Source organism: Chelonia mydas, chromosome 3 (genome assembly GCF_015237465.2).
Source record: "Chelonia mydas isolate rCheMyd1 chromosome 3, rCheMyd1.pri.v2, whole genome shotgun sequence".
Lineage (NCBI taxonomy): Eukaryota > Metazoa > Chordata > Testudines > Cheloniidae > Chelonia > Chelonia mydas.
Genome location: NC_057851.1, coordinates 30,699,657 through 30,719,172, shown reverse-complemented (window position 1 = coordinate 30,719,172; position 19,516 = coordinate 30,699,657). Strand labels below are relative to the sequence as shown.

General features: G+C 41.8%; 1 protein-coding gene across 8 annotated transcripts in view; it reads right to left on the bottom strand.

Annotated features, from left to right (window-relative positions):
* KIDINS220 (kinase D interacting substrate 220) overlaps positions 1–19,516 on the bottom strand; it is a 175,061-nt gene that overhangs the window by 85,623 nt on the left and 69,922 nt on the right. For all 8 annotated transcript variants that reach the window (XM_043542283.1, XM_043542281.1, XM_037894114.2 and 5 more), the window contains 2 exons: positions 15,837–15,981; positions 4,514–4,676 (listed from right to left, as the gene is read on the bottom strand). In XM_043542283.1, coding sequence (XP_043398218.1) covers positions 4,514–4,676; positions 15,837–15,981 — 308 coding nt within the window. The remainder of the gene's footprint in view (positions 1–4,513; positions 4,677–15,836; positions 15,982–19,516) is intronic.

The window sequence follows — 19,516 nt, the reverse complement described above, 5'->3', positions numbered from 1 at the left end:
GGAAGAGTATCTTTGGATACAGTATGGCTAACCTAGTGAGGAGGGCTTTGAACTAGATTCAATGGGGGAAGGAAACAAAAGCCCACAGGTAAGTCAAAAAGATGGAGACTTGGGAGAAGGGTCAGAGTCTGTGGGGAGAATGAGCAATTATAGTAGGGACAAAGAAGAGATAAGAAGGTACACAGAAAGGAAATCAAATCAGTATTTTAGATGTCTGTATACTAATACAAGAAGGAGAATAAACAGGAAGAACTAGAAATACTAGTGAATAATCACAACTATGACAGATGGCATCACAGAGACTTGGTGGGATAATACACATGACTGGAATATTGGTTTAGAAGGGTACAGCTTGCTTAGGAAAGACAGGCAGGGAAAAAACAGGGATGCCTCGGGCAAGTGGCCAGGAGTGTCCTGTTTTCTCTTTGGGAAATACGGTCACACTGCAGCTCCCAGCCACCAGGGCAGAGGGGGAACCCCACAGCTCCCAGCCACCACGGTGGCAGGGGAAATCATAGAGTAGCAAAAGTCACAGACAGGTCATGGCTTCCATGAATTTTTGTTTATTGCCCGTGACCTGTCCATGACTTTTACTAAAAATATTCATGACAAAATCTTAGCCTTAATCATAATGCATATGCTCTAGGGGACCAAATTAAAGTTGCACAGGAAATTCTAATTATGGCTTTTCCTAAATATTGAATCCTTGACTTTGAAACCTTAATGATGTACTTTTAATGTAGTTTGTGTGTGTTATTTTCAGGGAGTTTTTTAAACTAGGGAAAAAAAGGAACTTCCATCATGTTGCATCATATCGACACTGTGGCAGGGCAGGGGTAAAACCCCTTGAATGCCCTGCCAAAATGCTGGCTAAGCCCTGCTTTCTGATAGGGAAGCCAGATGCAGGGGCCCAGGCAGTCAGCAGAGAGCCCAGCTGCAGGCCCTAATGAGGGCCGGCTCACAGCAAGGACTTGAGCTAAGTAGCAGCAGCTGGGCTGAGGAAGGGAAGGGCTTTATAAAAGCCCTAGAGAAAGCTCAGTCAGGAGGCTAGCCTGGGAGGGGATAGGAGGCTACAGCTCTGTCTCCTCTCCACAGGAAGGGAGCCTCATGGGCCAGGAGACCCTGGAACGGGTTAGAAAGGGGATAACTGTTGGGGGATAAAGGGAGACTACACTGTAGCACTGTAAATAAAAGCACAAGGGTGAAACACCGGAAGAAGGGATGAGGACTCTTATTTGGCCAGCCTAAGCACAGGGCACAGGGGGAGAAGGAGGAAACCTGTGCGGACCCTGTGACAGACACCCACAGGGATCATCAGCTGTGTTGGACACTTCAGATCCACTATACACACCTCTGCCACTTGAGCTAACACAGTAACTGATAGCAGTAGAATTTTGTCATCCTTTGTCACCCATCACTGGAGGGGGATGAAACACACACTCTGTCAATTGGTTTCACAGCTATTTGCTGGCAGCAGAGGAATTGGGAGACTAAAGAACCATGGGTTCCATTCCAGGTTCTGGATGGGAGTGTGCTCTAGTGGGTACAGACTCTTCTACCCATTCCTCCTAAGATTGATCCCTTTCCTCATTCTCTCCAACCTGTTCCTAATTCAGTCGTATCTTTTTTCACCCATGGCTCCTTGTCCCAGTCCCATTTTCCTTGCATACTCAGTCCCTATCTCCAGCCCTCAGGCTTCTCATCCCAGTTCCAGTCTTCTTACCCTTCCAGTATTAGTCTCCCCCCTCCAGGTTTGCTGTCCAAGTCCTAGTCTCCCACAACTCCCAGTCTATCCCCATCACTCCCAGTCTCCTTCTCCAGCCAGTCCCATTTTCCCTGCTCCCAGCTCCTCATCCAATCTCTCTCTCCCCTCCTTCCACACTCATTCGCTGTTAATCTCCTTTTCTGGGCTCTTCATACAATTCCCATCCTTTGCTTCTTATCACAGTCTTTTTGCCCAGCCAATTCTAGTTCTACTCCATCCCCGCAACGCCTTGTCAGATCTGTTTCCCCTCCTCACCACCCATTTTCCACCCCATACCAGTTTCTACTCTCAACATTCCTGCTTCCTCTAGCTCCTCATCTGAGGTCAGTGTTTTCCCCATTCCAGTTCCCCCTTCCCCTCATCAGTTTCCATGTGTTCCCCCTGAAAACCTCCTAAATATCAGTCTTCCTTACCCAGCCAGTCCAGGTTTCTTTTCCCTTCCTCCACTCCAGTCCCAGTTTCAGCAGACTTCTTATTCCAATCTACTCCTTTCCCTTCCTCCCTGTCTGGCTGTTGTCCTCTCTGCTTTTGAATCAGATGGCTTCTTCCTCCATGCCGTCTGGGTACCAGCAATGGATTCATTGAGAGCACAAGAACAACAGGCTCTCTGCCATCAGTTCCAGTACATGGCCCCACTCTGGCCAGAAGCAGTCATTACAGGGTAAGTCTGGTTTTGCCCCTGGGTCGTACAGAGTATGCCCATGCTTTGCAAGCTGAGCTGTAATTGCTCTGTGGTGATGACACACATGAGATCAGGTCGCATATAAGAGTTATGAGAGGATGAAGCATGTTCAGTTGCTTTGTGGGAATGGTGCATGTGCAGTCTGGTCAGCCCTAGGAACTGTGAGAGGCTTGAACATGCTCAGTGAGGAGTGAATCTTTGGAGATTTTAGCTCCTAAAGGGAAGCAAGGGTGAAGGAGTTGCTGGTACAAGTCTGCGTCAACTGCGATTTTTCAGTCTTACACCTCGGCCAAACATGGGCAGATTTTCACGCGTGCAGGAAGGCAAATCCCTGACACAAAGACCACCTGCTTGCCAAATTTTACATCCCCATTTCAAAGCATAGGAACCTGAGAACTTTTTAATAAAAAAAAGGTCACCAGACTTTTTTTCTTACAACAGGCAAAACATGTTTTTCCCTACTCTCATTCTTGGAAATGGCTGAACCATTTTGGCTAAATTTTTCCCACACAAGTTCATCCTGAGATAGACATCTTGTTGGATCATATTAAAGAAGTTCTGTATTAAAATCACAAATGAGTTTGATTCCCCATAACTAGTAATACCCTGGAATTTAAACTAAGAGGTCTCTCGGTTTTTGGTACTGTTTCTCTCCCTCTATGTGTGAAACTTGCAAGCTGCTAATTGTGTTAGTACATTCTAAGACAGAATCTGTTCTCAAAGCAATTCTTTGCAACAACAACTACTCACACAGAGAGAGACTCAAAGCAATGCTCTGTAACAACAGAAACAGCACCCAGAGACTCCCCGCCCTTTTGTTGTATTCATCTCGCTTTGTTAACAATTGTGATTAAAATAGAGATAGAGAATGTATGTGGATGGATGCTTGGTGTGGATAATAACTGAATGATCAGGGAGGTGCCAGCCTAAGAATCCAGTGTCCATCGGCTGAAGAAGGTGTTAAGTGGAAATAACCAGAGGACTCCCGGAGGGCAGACTGGAATCCATCCAACAGCCTCAAGAATGGGAGAACCAAAGAGCAAGATAACATCTGGCAGCACGGAGCCGTCAGGAATGTGCCATCTGCTGATTGATTCAGCAACAGCATGATGAAGCAATTCCCATAGACTGGCATAGGAAGAAATTCCTATAAAAATGGACTCTAGAAAGTGAGAACTTTGGGGTCTGATTCTGCAAACCAACTTCCAGGAGCATCAGATGAGGATCTGACAAGGCCCTGCTCCCTCCTCATGGCCAGGCCACCTGGCCAGTGGCTTGGCATGAGCAACTCTAAGGCTGGTAACTATGATAACAACCTCGCAGAACTTGTGTGTGTGTGTATGTGTGTGTGTGAATGAATGTGTGAATAAATATGAAATTGAATGGAATGTTATAGCTATAACTAACTGCTTACTATGATTCTTTCTGTATTCACAATAAATGTGGCATTTTGCATTTTCCCCTTTAATAAGATCCTGCTGGTTTTTATTTTATTGGTATAACAACCTGGCATGTAAAATTCCAGTACACGTTATTAAAGTTTAGCAAAGTTATAAGCAAATGAAAACAGGATCTTATAATGGGAAAGTGCTGGACAATCCTAACAGATGATGCTATCAGCCCTCCCTATAATAAACCACTGAAAGCTCCACTGAGAAGTCTAGATAGAATTTCAAGAATAAATTACCAAATAAAATAACACCATTTCATATTATATTATGGCCCTTTTAATATTTTAAAAGTTATACTTTATTACCTATAGATTGGCAAAGAAAATGTCGTCTTGTTGGGATGAAAATTAGATTATGAAAACCCAAAATAGCTGTGCTAACCAACTATGTATGACCACCCAGTACAGATCTTAATAAAATAAACACAGACATATATAAACAGTACACCTGCTTTAATTAGCAGTGAAAGACATTTAAAAAACAACAACAACAACGTTTGCCAATACTTAAAGATTTTAAATATAGGGGAAAAGACTTGGGTGGTAAATATTGGCAAATGCGGACTTTTTAATAGCAGTTATTAGAAATTTATGTCATCACTAGAACCATACCTACCTCTCGTAGATGGTTTTTAAAGTAAGCTGATCTGGAACACCTTCAGTCTCTTCCAAATACAATATGAGCCAGGATGTCCTGTATGGCCACTGCTCTGTAAGGTTAATCCAGCTAGCCAGTCTATCCCAATTGAAAGTGATCTGATTAGCTCTCAATAAACGTCCTAAAAATACAAGAAGGGGGGTGAGAAAGGAAGAAACTCTTTTAATAGCTTGATCTTTTGTCACTCTCTATAACAGATGAAAATCATGTATTCTCCTAACAGCAGAAAGTGGAAAAGGTTAGATTAGTTCTATGGAGTTCAAATTTGTTTTGGGTCACATGTAAAATATCTAATTTGGTAGTCTAATAAAAAATCCTACTGGATATCTGTGTATATCTCAAAACCCACCATGACTATCAGCCTCTGCTCGGCCAGGCACTGGATTACAACTACCAGCCTGTTACAAGTAAGAATTAATGTGCATTAGCAGAGTTGTGGGGCAAAGTATGTGCAGTGCCTGACCGTAATTCTGCCCGACTCTAGCAACATTCTACAGCACTACATTTATACTGTATTTCAGAACATTTTTAAAAAATTCATTATTTCATCCAAAGAGATTTTCTGTCTGTTTCCACCAGGAAGATATCACTCATGGTTATAGCAAACAGGCAGATAATTGGTATCCTGAATAGTAAATCAAGAAAATCTCAAAGCTGGAAACAAAAGGCAGTACTTCATTAACAAGAAAGGCAAGGTTTGGGTTTACGAATATAGCATATTATTAAAGGCAGAAAAAGGGATCTAAAATCAGTTCATGTAGTTGACATTCAACATTCTGATGAGAACAATATGACAAGAGGTTTCTTTACTAAGATGAATTCTGATTTGCATGTGCTGAAGAAAGAGTATTCAGTTAACACTTTCAGAATACTGTCAAACTTCTAAATCACAGGTAACAAGATTCTATATGAATTTTTGATGCAAGTTCATATTAAAGACTCCACCTTCTGCAAACCACACATTGTGAATCCATTCTACATATGAATCTCACACTTTAATATTGTATTCCTATTGTGTCCACTTTCTTTGCATTTGGGTTGTGGTGGTTTTTTTTTTGTTGAAGTAGCATTACTAAGATTGCTAAAGTGGTTCATAATTTATCACCCTTAAAGATCCCATTATGATGTCTGTAGTTAAATTATATTAGTGTACACAAATATCTCATGGTTATAGATTTTATACAGTTTTAGTTTTCACTCTTGGGGGGAATTCTGTGCAGCTGCAGAAGCGCAGAATTCGTCTGTCTCACATAATTTTGTATTTTCCGGCATAAAATACACTTTGCCTAAGAAGTGCTGTCTTTGCACACCAAAGACCACTGTGGCACCAAAACAGCCGGCTGTGTTCATGCTAGCTGTTCTGGAGCCACAGTGGCCTCTGGTGGACAAAGGGCAGGACTACAGCACTTCTTAGGCAAAATGTATTTTATGCAGGAAAATACAAAATTCTATGTCCAGTGCTGCAGAATTCCCCCAGAAGTAGAAGTTCATCACAGCACCCTGCCCACAGAGCCAGGTTAGGACAGAATGGGGCACACAGGGCTGCTGAGGGGGTCACACACTGGAGTTCAGAATGTCTAGTTGGGGGTACAGACTGGTGCATGGGCTCAGGAGCTGTGGGGTGACAGCGCTGAGCCTAGGGGTGGGGAAGAGAGAGGTTGCAAAGACCCGTGGGCGGTGCAGGGACAGACATGCCTGACAGAATGGGAGAGGCTTGGGGGTCAGCCAGGGTCTGCATAGGGGAGGCTTCCCAAAGCTCTAACAATCCCCACCCCCAAAAAAAACAACAACAACAACAAAAAACAACCCTTCTCTTACCCACACCCAACATCCTCCAGGTTCACTCTTAAGCTCCTTCCCTCTCCCTCAGCTTCTCCATTACCTCTGACTCCCCCAAGTCTTTGCACTGCTTCTGACAGGTGCAGAAAATACAGTTCTGTATTGTAATTTAAATTAATTACACACACAAAGTTCTGTATTAATAAATCTAGTAAGAAATCTATTGGTCAAAAACATTTACTAGAATTTTTTTTTTTGGTCTGTATTGTTACAGACATACTTGCTGACAGATATTTTGAAATACATTACCAAAATAATTGAAACTAGCATGATTATATTGCATTATTTTGACAAATAAAATATGCAGAATTTTGAAGTATTTTCAATATCGTGTGCAGAATTTTTTTGCTGCAGAATTTTTAATTTTTGGTGCAGAATTCCCCCAGGAGTAAGTTTCACACCTGGTGTCACATATCCACAGGATGTGTGCTATGATCCACCTTTAAACAGTCCTTTGGAGGAACCCCTTCAATTGCTCAGACTTTCACACATGAAAGTCATACAATTTTGCTAATCATTGTTCTGGACCTAGCTGGGTACTTTGAGAAGTGCTTGGCTGTGATGGTCCTGACATTTTTTTTTTTTTGACTGCTTGGTAAATGTTTTATTTGCCCTCAAAGCCTTTTTTTTTAAAATGGGTAAGTAAAATAAATCCTGAGCTGTAATCTAACCCCATTGTGCCACTTTGGCACAGGAAAAAAGTGAGAAAGCACATAGATCTTCCTAGTGGACTCCCTTACTGTCATTTATAAGGCTTTACATCAGTCTGGCAATGTAGGCGTCTTAAAACTTTTACAGGTTTTATGCTCCTGGGGGAATTGATTGAGAATAGGAACAGTTAACTAACAACAGGATCATTAACAATGTTACTACACATGCCGGCTGCTACATTTCTGCCTCAGAGAATAGGATCAATTAACCATCAACAGCAACATTAACAAAATGTGGGTTTATTGGTTTTTAACAAAAGCTATTTTCTTTGATTTAAAAACAAACAATTTTTGATTAGTAACTTGATACTAATATTTAATTAAATGTTTTTTCGATTCTCAAGAAGTTACAGACACGTTACTAGGCAGGCAGGCTGCTACATTTCTGCCTCAAAGAATGAGATCAGTTAACTAGTAGGCAGACTGCTACATTTCTGCCTTGAGGAAACAGCCTTCCTTTTGCATAATAAAAAGACCTGCCCCCTTCCACACCCAGCGAGCCTCAGTAGTGAGAGGGACAGAATCTCTCTCGCTTGTTGGCCAGCCCCACCCCCTGGAAGGTAATCATCTCCCCCACAGGCACGCACGCCCAGCCCCCCTCTCCCGACAGTGGTTTGCTTCTCTGAGGCTGCTCCAGGCATGCCAGGGAAGGGAAGAGGCACCTGTCCCCCAGCAGAGTTCTTTTGCATTTTTCTGTGCAGGGGGCACAGAAATATGTGGACTATATGAATTCTGTGCCCCCGCAGGGGCGCAGAATTCATCCGGAGTACATACCCCAAATTTCACCTCACTTAAAAACTACTTGCTTACAAAATCAGACATAAAAATACAAAAGTGTCAGAGCACACTATTACGGAAAAATTGCTTACTTTGTCATTTTTACCATATGATTATAAAATACATCAATTGGAATATAAATATTGTACTTACACTTCAGTGCATAGTATATAAAGCAGTATAAACAAGTAATCGTCTGTATGCAATTTTAGTTTGTGCTGACTTTGCTAGTACTTTTTATGTAGCCTACTGAAAAACTAGGCAAATATCTAGATCAGTTGATGTACTCCCTGAAAGACCTCTGCATACCCCTGGTTGAGAACCATTGGACTAGACAACCTCTTGAGGTCCCTTCCAGTCCTACAATTCTATGATTCTATATCCACTGAAGAGAGGACAAGAAGTAATCAACTTAATCTGCAGCAAAGAAGATTTAGGTTAGATATTAGGAAAATCTTTCAAACTAAATGGGTACTTAAGTTCTTGAATATGCTTCTAAGGGAGGTTGTAGAGTCCCCACCATTGGACGTTTTTAAGAACAGATTGGACAAAAACCTGTCAGGGATGGCCTAGGTATTACTTGGCCCTGCCTTAGGGCAGTGGGCTGAACTTGATGACCTCTCAAGGTCCCTTCCAGACCTACATTTCTATGATTCCATGAGTTTATATATCTTACACACAATAATTAGTGTAACATTCCTGTTGAACCAGATTAGACTATAAACAAGAGAATCTACAAGCAAAAACCTGAAAAGCTTGTCTGATGAGAGAAAATTTGTATAATATAATTTTATTTAGAAATTCAACATGTTCCCAACTAACCGGATCTGACAAATTTAAAATTAGGAGCAGTTTTTTTTTAATAGAAGGATTCTGTTATGAATAGGAAATTTCTCTAGTAATCTGTACACCAGGAGCTATGCCTGTCTGCCAGCACCCAAATATTCTCCGGGTAGTTTGACACATCTTCACTTATTAATTTTCCTATTTTTATCCTGCCAACACTACCTAATGAACTCATATTTGTACATTAAATATTTATGCTAAATACTATCAAAAATCTATTTAAGCAATAAAGAGCATATGAAAGTCACATTTGTAAATACTTAATATTTACTGTTACCCAGTAGTTTTTAAAAAAGGTTAATACTATATTGCATCTCATTTCTATGCAATGGAAATACTGGCATTAGCAACTTGTCTACAAATGCAATTTTCTAAAAAAGCAATACTCTCTAATCTTATTAAAATCACAGTCATTCAGAGCCAAATGCTTTCGATGCTGGGACACATGTAATAAAGTGGGGCGGGAATCAAATCTGATCCATTTGGATAGTGAGGTACAATTGCCTTACATCAAAACAAAAATTAACAAGAACTTTAAAGTTGACTCAAACTTTTTCCAATTTTACCCCGTTGGTGAATCATACACTGTGTCTACAACTTACAGTGGTGTGTCAAGTACAGACACAGCATGCCCACCTACAACAAGTATAAGTAGCAGTGTAGATGGTGGGACACTGCTTAGGCAAGTACAGTAAAGACATATACTGTAAGTTTCTGGCATATGCTACACGGCTCTCTACACACCCAAGCGGTTCCTCCCCCATCTACACCACTATTTCCAGCAGTGTAGTGGTCTGTGCCAGAGCAGGAAAACCCCTGGGTCAAGGCAGCGGGGAAAGGTGCCAACAGCTCCCCAAAGCTGGACCCTTTCCCTGCCACAATGAACTGCCCAAGCCTTTCCCCACCCCAGTGAAAGGCTCTAGCAGCGAGATCCTGCTGGAGCTTTTCCCCACCACTGGGAAAGGCTCCAGCAGAGGGGAAAGGCAGTGAGGAAAGGCCTTCCTCCACTGCCTACCCTCTGCCAGAGCCTTTCACTGCAGTGTGGACACAGCCTGGTTTTCACTGCAGCATGTAGCTACCCATACCCTACAGGCTGCTCCATACACAGACAAGACCATACAGAGAACATTTTACTCTGAAAAACTTTCTATTCTGAGAGGAGCAAATAGGTCCTTTCCATTACTACTTTTTTTAGTTGACAGAAATGCTATATTGATTTTACATTTAAAGTACAGTAAGTTGTAAAGGTAAGGAACTTCTCATACTTGTATCCAAAATTATATGTATATTTCATTCCTTCGATCCAGAGCACAATCATTAGTTTCGATTTTCTCTGTACCCTCTTTGTATCTGAGGGAGGGGATGCGTCAAGAGTGTCAGAGATTTTATGTTAATAGTGAAATGCAAAAGGCCAAATTACTTTGCATGCACCCTTTCTTACTGCTCTTTGATTGTTTCACATTCACAAATAATTTTACACCTTAGAAGTATCAGGAATACTGAAGTCTTGACTTTTGTTATTTTGGAGGATTTGAGAACTACAAAGGAATAGGTGACAGCTTAGAACAATTACCCAAACTACAGCTTTCCCAAAGCTACATGTGACATAGGAGTTGGAGGCAGTTTCTCACTGAGGTTTGAGTGCTCCTGTGAATAGTCCTGACTAGATCTGATTGTCTTATGAATCTGTCAATGGAAAGGTAGGTCCTGGCTGTCAACAAATCCAAGGATACCACAATGAACTACATTTTCCATACAATAATAAACATGGATTTTTTTACATTGAGTTGAAGACCCAATTTCAGGAAAAAAGAACAGGTCCTCTGGGTGGATGACAGCACTATTTTGTAAGACCAACCCTTGAACAGCCAATCACTGAGGTACAGGAATACTAAAACCGCCTCTCAATGAAGATAAGCAGCCACCACTGCTAAAACTTTTGAAAAAGCTCTCGGAGCCAAGGAAGCTCTAAAAGGGAGCAGCCAGTATTGAAAATGATCCTGGCCTATAACTAAAAGTATTTTTTGTGAGATGTGTGTATCACTACATGGAAATGTGTCTTGTAGGTGAAGGGCAAAAAAACAATCCCCTGAATTTAGTGAAGGAATTATAGCTGCCAGAGTCATCATCCTGAACTTCAGAGACTTTACAAATGTATTTAGTTGCCTTAAATCTAAAATTAGTCTCCACGCTCTGTCTTTCTTTTTGCTACGAGGAAGTACCTTGAGTAGAAATCCTTTCCCTTGTGTTGAGCAGGGACAGGCTCCAGCACTCCTAAACGAAGGTGGGAGTGTGTTTCCTGACTCACTAAAAAGCTTATGAGAGAGATCCCTGAAGAGGGATGAGGAAAGGTGGTAGAAAAGAGGGAGGAAGGGAAAGTGGATGATGTAAGTCCAATGTTACAATCTTCAAGACCCATTTGTCTGTAAGAATCCATTCCCATGTATGCTGAAAATGGGAAAGTCAGTCTCCAGATGGTGAAGTAAAGACTGTGGAGGATTTGAACCCTCAATCAACTCATTAAAACTGGTGTTTTGATGCCGAATATTTGGGCCAGGTGGATGAGTGGTTCTTTTCCTCTGGAATCTACATTTCTTTCTGAGGGGTTCAGTGGGTTTTTTGGAGCCTAGAGAATTGGATTGGACAAGATCTCTGGGTGGTTTGCTACCTACTAAATTTATTTGTAGGGGTGTAAATTCCTAGAAATCATAGTGGCCCTGGAGTCTTTTAAAGTACGTAGGGACTCATCTGTTGTCTCTAAAAACAACTTCAGACCATCAAAGGGGAGGTCTTCTACAGTGCTTTGGACCTCTCTGGGAAAGCTTGACAATTGGAGCCAGGATGCCCTGTGCATAAACACCACACTAGAGATGAAATGGGCTACAGCATCTGCTCCTTGAAGGGATGTCCTGGCCAGTAACTGTTCCTCAGCAATGACGGCTTGAAATTGCTTTCTTTGCTGTGGTAGAAGGTGCTTAATAAAAGCAGTAAATTTCACGCAGGAAAGGTAATCGTATTTTGCCATGATTGCCTTGTAATTTGTGATCCAAAATTGTAGGGTTGCAGTTGAGTAAACTTCCATCCAAAAAGGTCCAGAAGTTTCTGGTCTTTGTCATTTGGGATTGGCTTGGTGTGGTGTTCCTTCCCTTGTTCATTCAGCGCATCCACTACCAAAGATTTAGGTGGGAGGCAAGAGAATAAAAATTTGGAGTCGTTGGGGGGACAACATATTTTCTTATCTCCCATTTACAATCTGGTGGTACTGTTGCTGGGGTCTGCCAAACTATCTGCGCAGGATCCAAAAGTCCATCATTGATAGGTAACACAACTCTGGTCAATGTTGCCAACTGCAGAATGTCCAACAGCTTACATTGTGGTTCCTTGACCTCACTGAGTGGTATCTGCAGATTTTTCACCATCCATTTTAGGAGGACCTGAAATTGCTGAAAATCTTCTGTCACAGACAGAGGTGGACACACAACCACCTCATCTGGAGAGGATGAGGATAGTGTAGTTTGAGGGGTAGCTTCCTTATCTGCTCTTACATTCTGTTCCTTGAACGTCTCCTCCTGAGGAATAGGCTGGGGCGGGTGGGGGGGAGCTGTGTGTATCTATCGTCCCAGTGGGCAAGACTCAGAAACTTGGGAAATTGTTGGTTTGCTGCCAAGGGATCACAGTATGGCCATTGTGGGGGGCCATGTAGGAGAAGAAATGGCATCCAAGATTGGTCCCCTGAAAGTCCTCTCCTCTGAAAGTCCTCTCTCTCTCTGCAGGTGTTTCAAAGAATGGGTCCCTGTATGGATGTGTAGGAGAGCCCTGCACCGAGATAGAGGAGACTAAAGGGAGGTCTCCATCATCATCCTCTATATCATCCAGAAGAGGAGGCCCAGCTGAAAACGTGGTGAATCGGGTAGTACTAGAGACAGATGGGAGTCCGGTGATTGAGAAGGTCTTGGTACCACAAGATACTCAGTACCCATAAGCAGTGGAGATTCTGGTTCATCTATCTCTGTTAAATCCTCTGTGGACCTGAACTCTTGTTGTACCAAACAGAAAGGCAGTACTAATATGACGGTGTTTGTGTCTCTAGAAGTAGACAGTACTGAAGATTTAGAGCATTCTGAGGCAGGTGCCAATGGAGTAAGGGCCTTAGGCTTACACAGTACCAAGGAACCCATCTAGGGAGGCACCAGCGATAAGGATGAGTCTGATGGTATCAGTCTCAAAGAATGTTTCTCCTTGCCTTCTTTGTCATATCTGGACAGTATTGAGGCTCGGTCACAGATGTGTTTCCTCTTGGAAGAGCTTAAGGGCTTTCCAGACATGCAGGTACCGGAGGAGTCCTTTGTCGCTATGATACCAAGTCAAGAGGTTGAAGCTTCTGAGACCGTTGACCTGCTGGGGGACTGAGGTCTTTAAGGAGCAGGCTCCTTATGAAGGGAGGTGCAGCTCCTCTTCTTCAAGGAGATCTCTGTAGTTTTCCCCTTACCAAGAGAGAGCTGAGGTGAGGTCAAAGGAGCTCTGGATCTACCCAGAGAGCAGTGTGTATACAGTGGTTCTTCTGACCTGGCTCTGAAGTGAGGAAAAGAGAGTGCTTCATCATTAGTAGCCTCAGTTTAAATCCTAAGCAAGGTAAAACTGGGAGATTAAGGACCAGACAGAAGTTACACTTCTGAGGAATGTGTGACTGCTGCTAACTAGGATGTCCTCCCAGCAAGTAAGCCAGTGTTTTAACCCCAGTGAGCCGGATATGCCCTTCCAAGGAAGGCAAGCCTCCTTAGAGGGGAGAGGAATAAATCTAATTCTCTCAACTACCAAACTAACCTAACTAGCAAGCAAACTATCTAAAATTAAATTAGCAACTAAAAGAAAAAACTCTTTTAGTGGAGGCGTGCTCGAGCGCCACCTCAGGCTGAGGCAGCTGAGAAGAAAATAAGGGCAGTTCACTCACACAGCCCTATATAATCTCAGTGTAGGACACATACACGAGCCAAATGGACGCTGCCAGTGCAAATCTCCATTTGACGGCATGTGGGGCACATTCAGACCTGGAGTGGAGTGCTCTTAAGGGCACTACTCGAAGAACAACATCTATTCACTTCGCAACTAAAGGCTGCAGCTCCAGGTTCTAGTCTTCAATGATGCTGTATTCCACTAGTCCCCTCAAAAATATGGGCATAAAAGCCAAGAATTAAGAATAATAAAAAACCTTTGAGGCCTTCTTTATACATCAAAAAAAAACATTTTTTTGTTATTTTTGCCTTGCAGTTCACCTTAAGGTACTAGCTGTGTGATCATTTTTCATTACACCATATTGTACAATCTGGAAATATATTTAAATCATAGTATCAGAAGGGTAGCCATGCATCCGATGAAGTGGGTATTCACCCACGAAAGCTTATGCTCCAATACGTCTGTTAATCTATAAGGTGCCACAGGACTCTTTGCCGCTTTTAAATCATAGAATCAGATAAATGTAGGGCTGGAAGGGACCTTGAGAATTCATCAAGTCCAGCCCCCTGCACTGTGACAGGACAAGTAAACGTAGACTATCCCTGACAGGTGTTTGTCCAACTTGTTTTTAAAAGCTTCCAATGATGGGAACCCAGGACCTCCCTTGGAAGCCTATTCCAGAGCTTAACTACCCTGATAGTTAGAAAGTTTTTCCTAATATTTAACCCAAAACTCCCTTGCTAAAAATTAAGCTCATTACTTCTTGTCCTAGCTTCAGGGGACATTCAGAACAATTGAGCATCATCCTTTTTATAACAGCTTTTAACATATTGGAAGACCATTATCAGGTCTCCCCCTCAGTCTTCTTTCCTCCAGATTAAACAGGCACACTTTTTTTTAAACCTTTCCTCATATGTCAGGTTTCCTAAATATTTTATCATTTTTATTGCTCTCCTCTGGATTCTTTCCAATTTGTCCATATCTTTCCTAAATTGAGGTGCTCAGAATTGGAGACAGAACTCGAGCAGGGGACTCACCAATACCTAGCAGAGTGGGACAATTACCTCCTGTGTCTTACAACACTCCTGTTAATACTCCCCCAGAATCATATTAGCCTTTTTTGCAGCTGCATCACATTGATGACTCATATTCAGTTTGTGGTCCCTATAACCCCCAGATCCTTTTCAGCAGTACTACCATCTAGACAGTTATTCCCCATTTTTTAGTTGTGCATTTGATTTTCCCTTTCTACATGAAATACTTTGCACTTGACTTTATTGAATTTCATCTTCCTGAATTCACACCAATTTTCCACGGTCATTTTGAATTTTCAACCTGTCCTCCAACGTGCTTACAACCCCTCCCACTTGGTGTCATCTGCACATTTTATAAGCATATTCTCTAGTCCATTAACCAAGTCATTAATGAAAATACTGACTAGTACCCAAGACTGACCCCTGCAGGACTCCAGTAGATATGCCCTCCCAATTTGATCACAAACTATTGATAACTACCCTTAACCATTTGTGCACCCACCTTATAGTAATTTCATGTAGACCACGTTTCCCTAGCTTGCTTATGAGAATACTATGCTTCATGTCAAAAGTATAGTCTAAATGTATCATACACACGGGAATACGTTTTCTAATAATTTCAGCAGGATTTTAGCCCTCTGGCTCCCATTAACGTTAATGACCAACAACTAAACCCAGCACATGACTTTTTTTAAAAAGAAGATTTACAAAATGCTCAGGTTACATTTAAATTTCCAAGTGAACATTTAGTTTTGTTCTAGTTTTTGAAATATGAAGCCACTGAATCTCTTTTTGGCCATATCTGCTAGCATTCTAGGAAAGCATCTTACCTTAGAAATAGGATTTTTTAAAAAACATTTGGAAACAAATGCATGAATTTTGCCCTTCATATACATTACTCTTTCACCTACAACCTTTTAAATAGTGCCTCATACTAAGTATTTTGGAGTATTCATAGCTTATTTTAAATTTTTATACAGTGCTTTTCTGTGATTTTTTTTGTACTAATATTACAGTAAGCATGCAGGTCAGTGTGTTGCACCATTCCTGAGAGCACCCTACAATTCTGATCAATCACCACAACAAACTGCTTAGAGTGCACAATGAACACGTCAAACTCACCTGTCACGGAAACAATATTGAGTAATCTTCTCATGGTTTGAGGACTGATATCACTAAACCAGTCCTCTGTAACCAGAAGCTTGGTCAGATCAAAAGACATCTGGCGTGTAATAGTCCGCTGCATCTGTCGTCTTCGGTAAGTATCCTGACAAATAAAAAAAAACAAAATAATGATTAGTTTCTCCAAACTGTACATACCTGAAGGGCTTCTCATTTCAGGTTTTGTGCTTAAAAATATTCTAATTTTTACAAGTTCAGCCAAAGGCACAGATTTGTTCTCAAATACAATGAAAATATTTTCACAGAAAAAAAATGTTCTTTGGTTAAACTATATAATATTCAATACAAGCAACACAAGTTGTAAATTATTTCTAATAAGCCACATTACTATGCCTTACAAACAACAGCAGAGTTTTTTCACACCACAATTATGAATGACAAAATACAATGGTAAGTCACAATATTTTGTACGAACACAATTTTTAACATTGATAAAACCACTTTTTAAATTAAGGCAAAAAAAACCACAAAAGAGCATATCTTTGCTTTGGAGGAATCAAAAAATCCTCATTCATAGCCCTAGCATCTGTCACACAGAAACTGATATAGGAGGCAGTTGCTAAGCCCAGCCTCTTTGTGGTTGTTAGATATGACCCCCCAGACTCCACCTTGGGTACAGATTGAACAAGAATTTGTATACTCTCTCTCTCCCTTTCAGGCATTGTAGAATCAAATTACTATAGATTAGATGGCTCCAACAATAACAGCTGTTAGGCAAGCTTGGTCAAACTTGACTAGAAAGTTCTGCTGCCATCCATTCTTTCATGTAGAGGTGGTCCTACAGAGCAATCCTATCCTTAAAATCTGTGGCAAAATCTTGATGTGAAGGGATTGGATGGAGAGAGGAATGATGACTGTCACAGCTAATTGACAATGATACATTTAAACCAGATCTAGATCTTCAGCAACAATTTGGCTTGCCCTGCTCCAGACCATGGAAATATCTCCAGCTAAAGCATTTACTTACAAATACATTTGGACGAGATCCATTGGGAGCTCCACAACCTCCAGAACTTTTATTATATTGAAAAAAAACTTCCTGGCCAGAGTTATCCTTTTAGGATTTTCTGGCCCAAAAAAACTCTGCCAAGGATTCATAATTTGCAAGTCACTTGGAATAGAAATTTAGATATGCAACTATCTCCAAATCAACGAAATATAATTGTATCTAATGTTAAAAAAGCAACTATAGACATGAGACTATGGCTTATTCACCAAAAGACACTTTTTCAAATATACTGGTCCCCACACAGCTTAATAGTAATGGGCCTCATAAATGCCTGCCCCTGTTGAAAATGTAATTTCTTTGATGCTACATTAGCTCATGGACTTTCGGAGTGCCCTTGTATCAAGAATTTTCTCGTATGAGATGGGTCAAAGGAACAGTCTGATATTGGATGCTAAATTGGAGCTAATCCCCTTAAGTTTCATTCTTCTATATATTTCTGCTATCTGGCAGTTACCTGGTAACAAGGTGGCATGCTTCCATCATGCAGCTTTGGTCACTAAAAAAATTAAACCTGAAAAAATGGAAAAGTTGATCCCCATCTAATACTGATGCCTGCCTCGGTGACATAGCTGACCTCACGGCTAACAAATGACTGGAATTCCGCAGGAAGAGAATGTCTGAAAAATTCCAAGCAATTTTGGCTGATTTTTTAGCAGTCTATGATAATGTAGACCCTGAAAACAGTTTTGTCGATTCCCCTCCCCTCCCTTTTTCCTAACTCTTTATTTACTTTGTGTAGTGTGATGAATCTGGTATTTTGGTATATTTGTTATATTTGGAAAAATTAATAAGTTATAAATATGAAAAAACTGATATAGGAGGCAGAAGAGAGACAGCAACACAGTACCGTGCTAGTAGTAGTAGTTTTTGCTTTTGTGGTTAAGGACATAAAAAGTACCTTTCTTTCTTTGCAAATGGGATAGAAGGACTCTGCTCATGTGTGGGGAGCTGTGAAGGGAAGAAGTTACTCACTTTCTGCAGTAATGATGGTTCTTCAAGATGTGTGTCCCTCTGGGTACTCCCCCGTAGATACGCTTGTGTCCCTGCACTGCTAATCGGAGAACTTTGATAGCAATGTCCGTTAGGCCCACACATGTGCTGTCTCTCCTTGTGCCCTGCCAGGAGGCTAGTTAGCGCACGCGGGCTGACCCTTCTCAGTTATTTCTCTACCCCAGAGTCATAGACAAAAATTTCAAAGTAGAGGGGAGGAGGGTGGGTTGTGGGGCACCCATAGGCACACACATCTCGAAGAACCATCGTCACTGAACAAGTTAATAACTACTTATTCTTTGAGTAGTCTCCCTAGGGGTGCTCCAGTGTAGGTGACTTCCAAACAGTATCCCACTGGAGGGCTGGGACTTCAGAGTCAGGTCAGTTACAGATGACCGTACTGTCACCACTCAATAGATTTCTGAGATAGGGACATTCCTGAAAAAGGCAGCGGATGAGGAGATAGACCTCGTGGAGAGTGTGCAAATACTCTCTAGCGGGGTCATGTTGTGAACCTGATAATAGTGTCTAATGCAGTTTGAGACCCACTTGGAGAGTATATGGGCTCATATTGCTGAGCCCTGGGATCTTTCCGCAATAGAAAGGAAAAGCTTAGGAGACTTCCTAAAGCCTTTGTCCTGTCTAGGTAGAAGGCTAGGGCTATTCTGACATCTAATGTGTGTAATATAGCCTCCCTGTTGTGGTGGTGAGGCTTGGGTAGAAAATTGGTCTGTGTGGAAGGGGGAGGTTACCTTAGAGATGAATTTTGGATGTGGCCTGAGCATAACCTTGTCCCTAAAGAATAGTGTGTAGGAAGGAGCCATCAAAACCACTATTTGTCCTATTCTAGCCGAGGTGATTGCTATCAGGAAGGCCGTTTTCATTGAGAGGTGTGTAAGTGAACAGGTGGCCATGGGTTCGAAAGCAGGTCTAGTCAGGCCTTTCAACACCAGGTTTAGATCCCATGTAGGGGTAGGATACTGGGGTTGTGAGAAAAGTCAACTCAAGGAATCATTTAGTGGTTGGGTATGATAGCACTGAGTATCCCTCTACTTGTCGATGGAAGGCTGCTATAGCTGCTAGGTGGATCAGGAGAGAACTGAGAGACAGTCCTGATCTTTTTAGAGTCAGTACATAGTCTAGGATCTTTGGAAGAGTTGCAATGTCATGGAGATTTGTTGGGAAGTACACCAAATCCGCAACCTGGACCATTTCTGCAGGTAAATAAGATTTGTCAAGGACTTCCTACTGTGTAGCAATACCTCTTGTACCTCCTTCAAGCAGGAGATCTTTATGCACTGGAACCATGAAGGAGCCACATCTTGAGGTGAAGAATCCCCAGACTGGGGTGTAGAGTGCATCCTTCGTTCTGCGAGAGGAGGTACAGAGTGGAGTGGAGAGAGATCTGTGGGCATGTCACAAGTTGTGACAGGTAAGAGTACCAAGTCTGTCTTGGCCAAGTGGAAGCAATCAGTATGACGTGTGCTTCTTCTCTTTTTATTTTTAATAGGACTTTCAACAGTAAGGGAAATGGAGGAAAGATGCAGAGAAGTTCCCTGTCCCAGGGAAGAAGGAGATCATTGCACAAGGAGTGTTGCCCCATCCCTGATCTAGAGCAGTA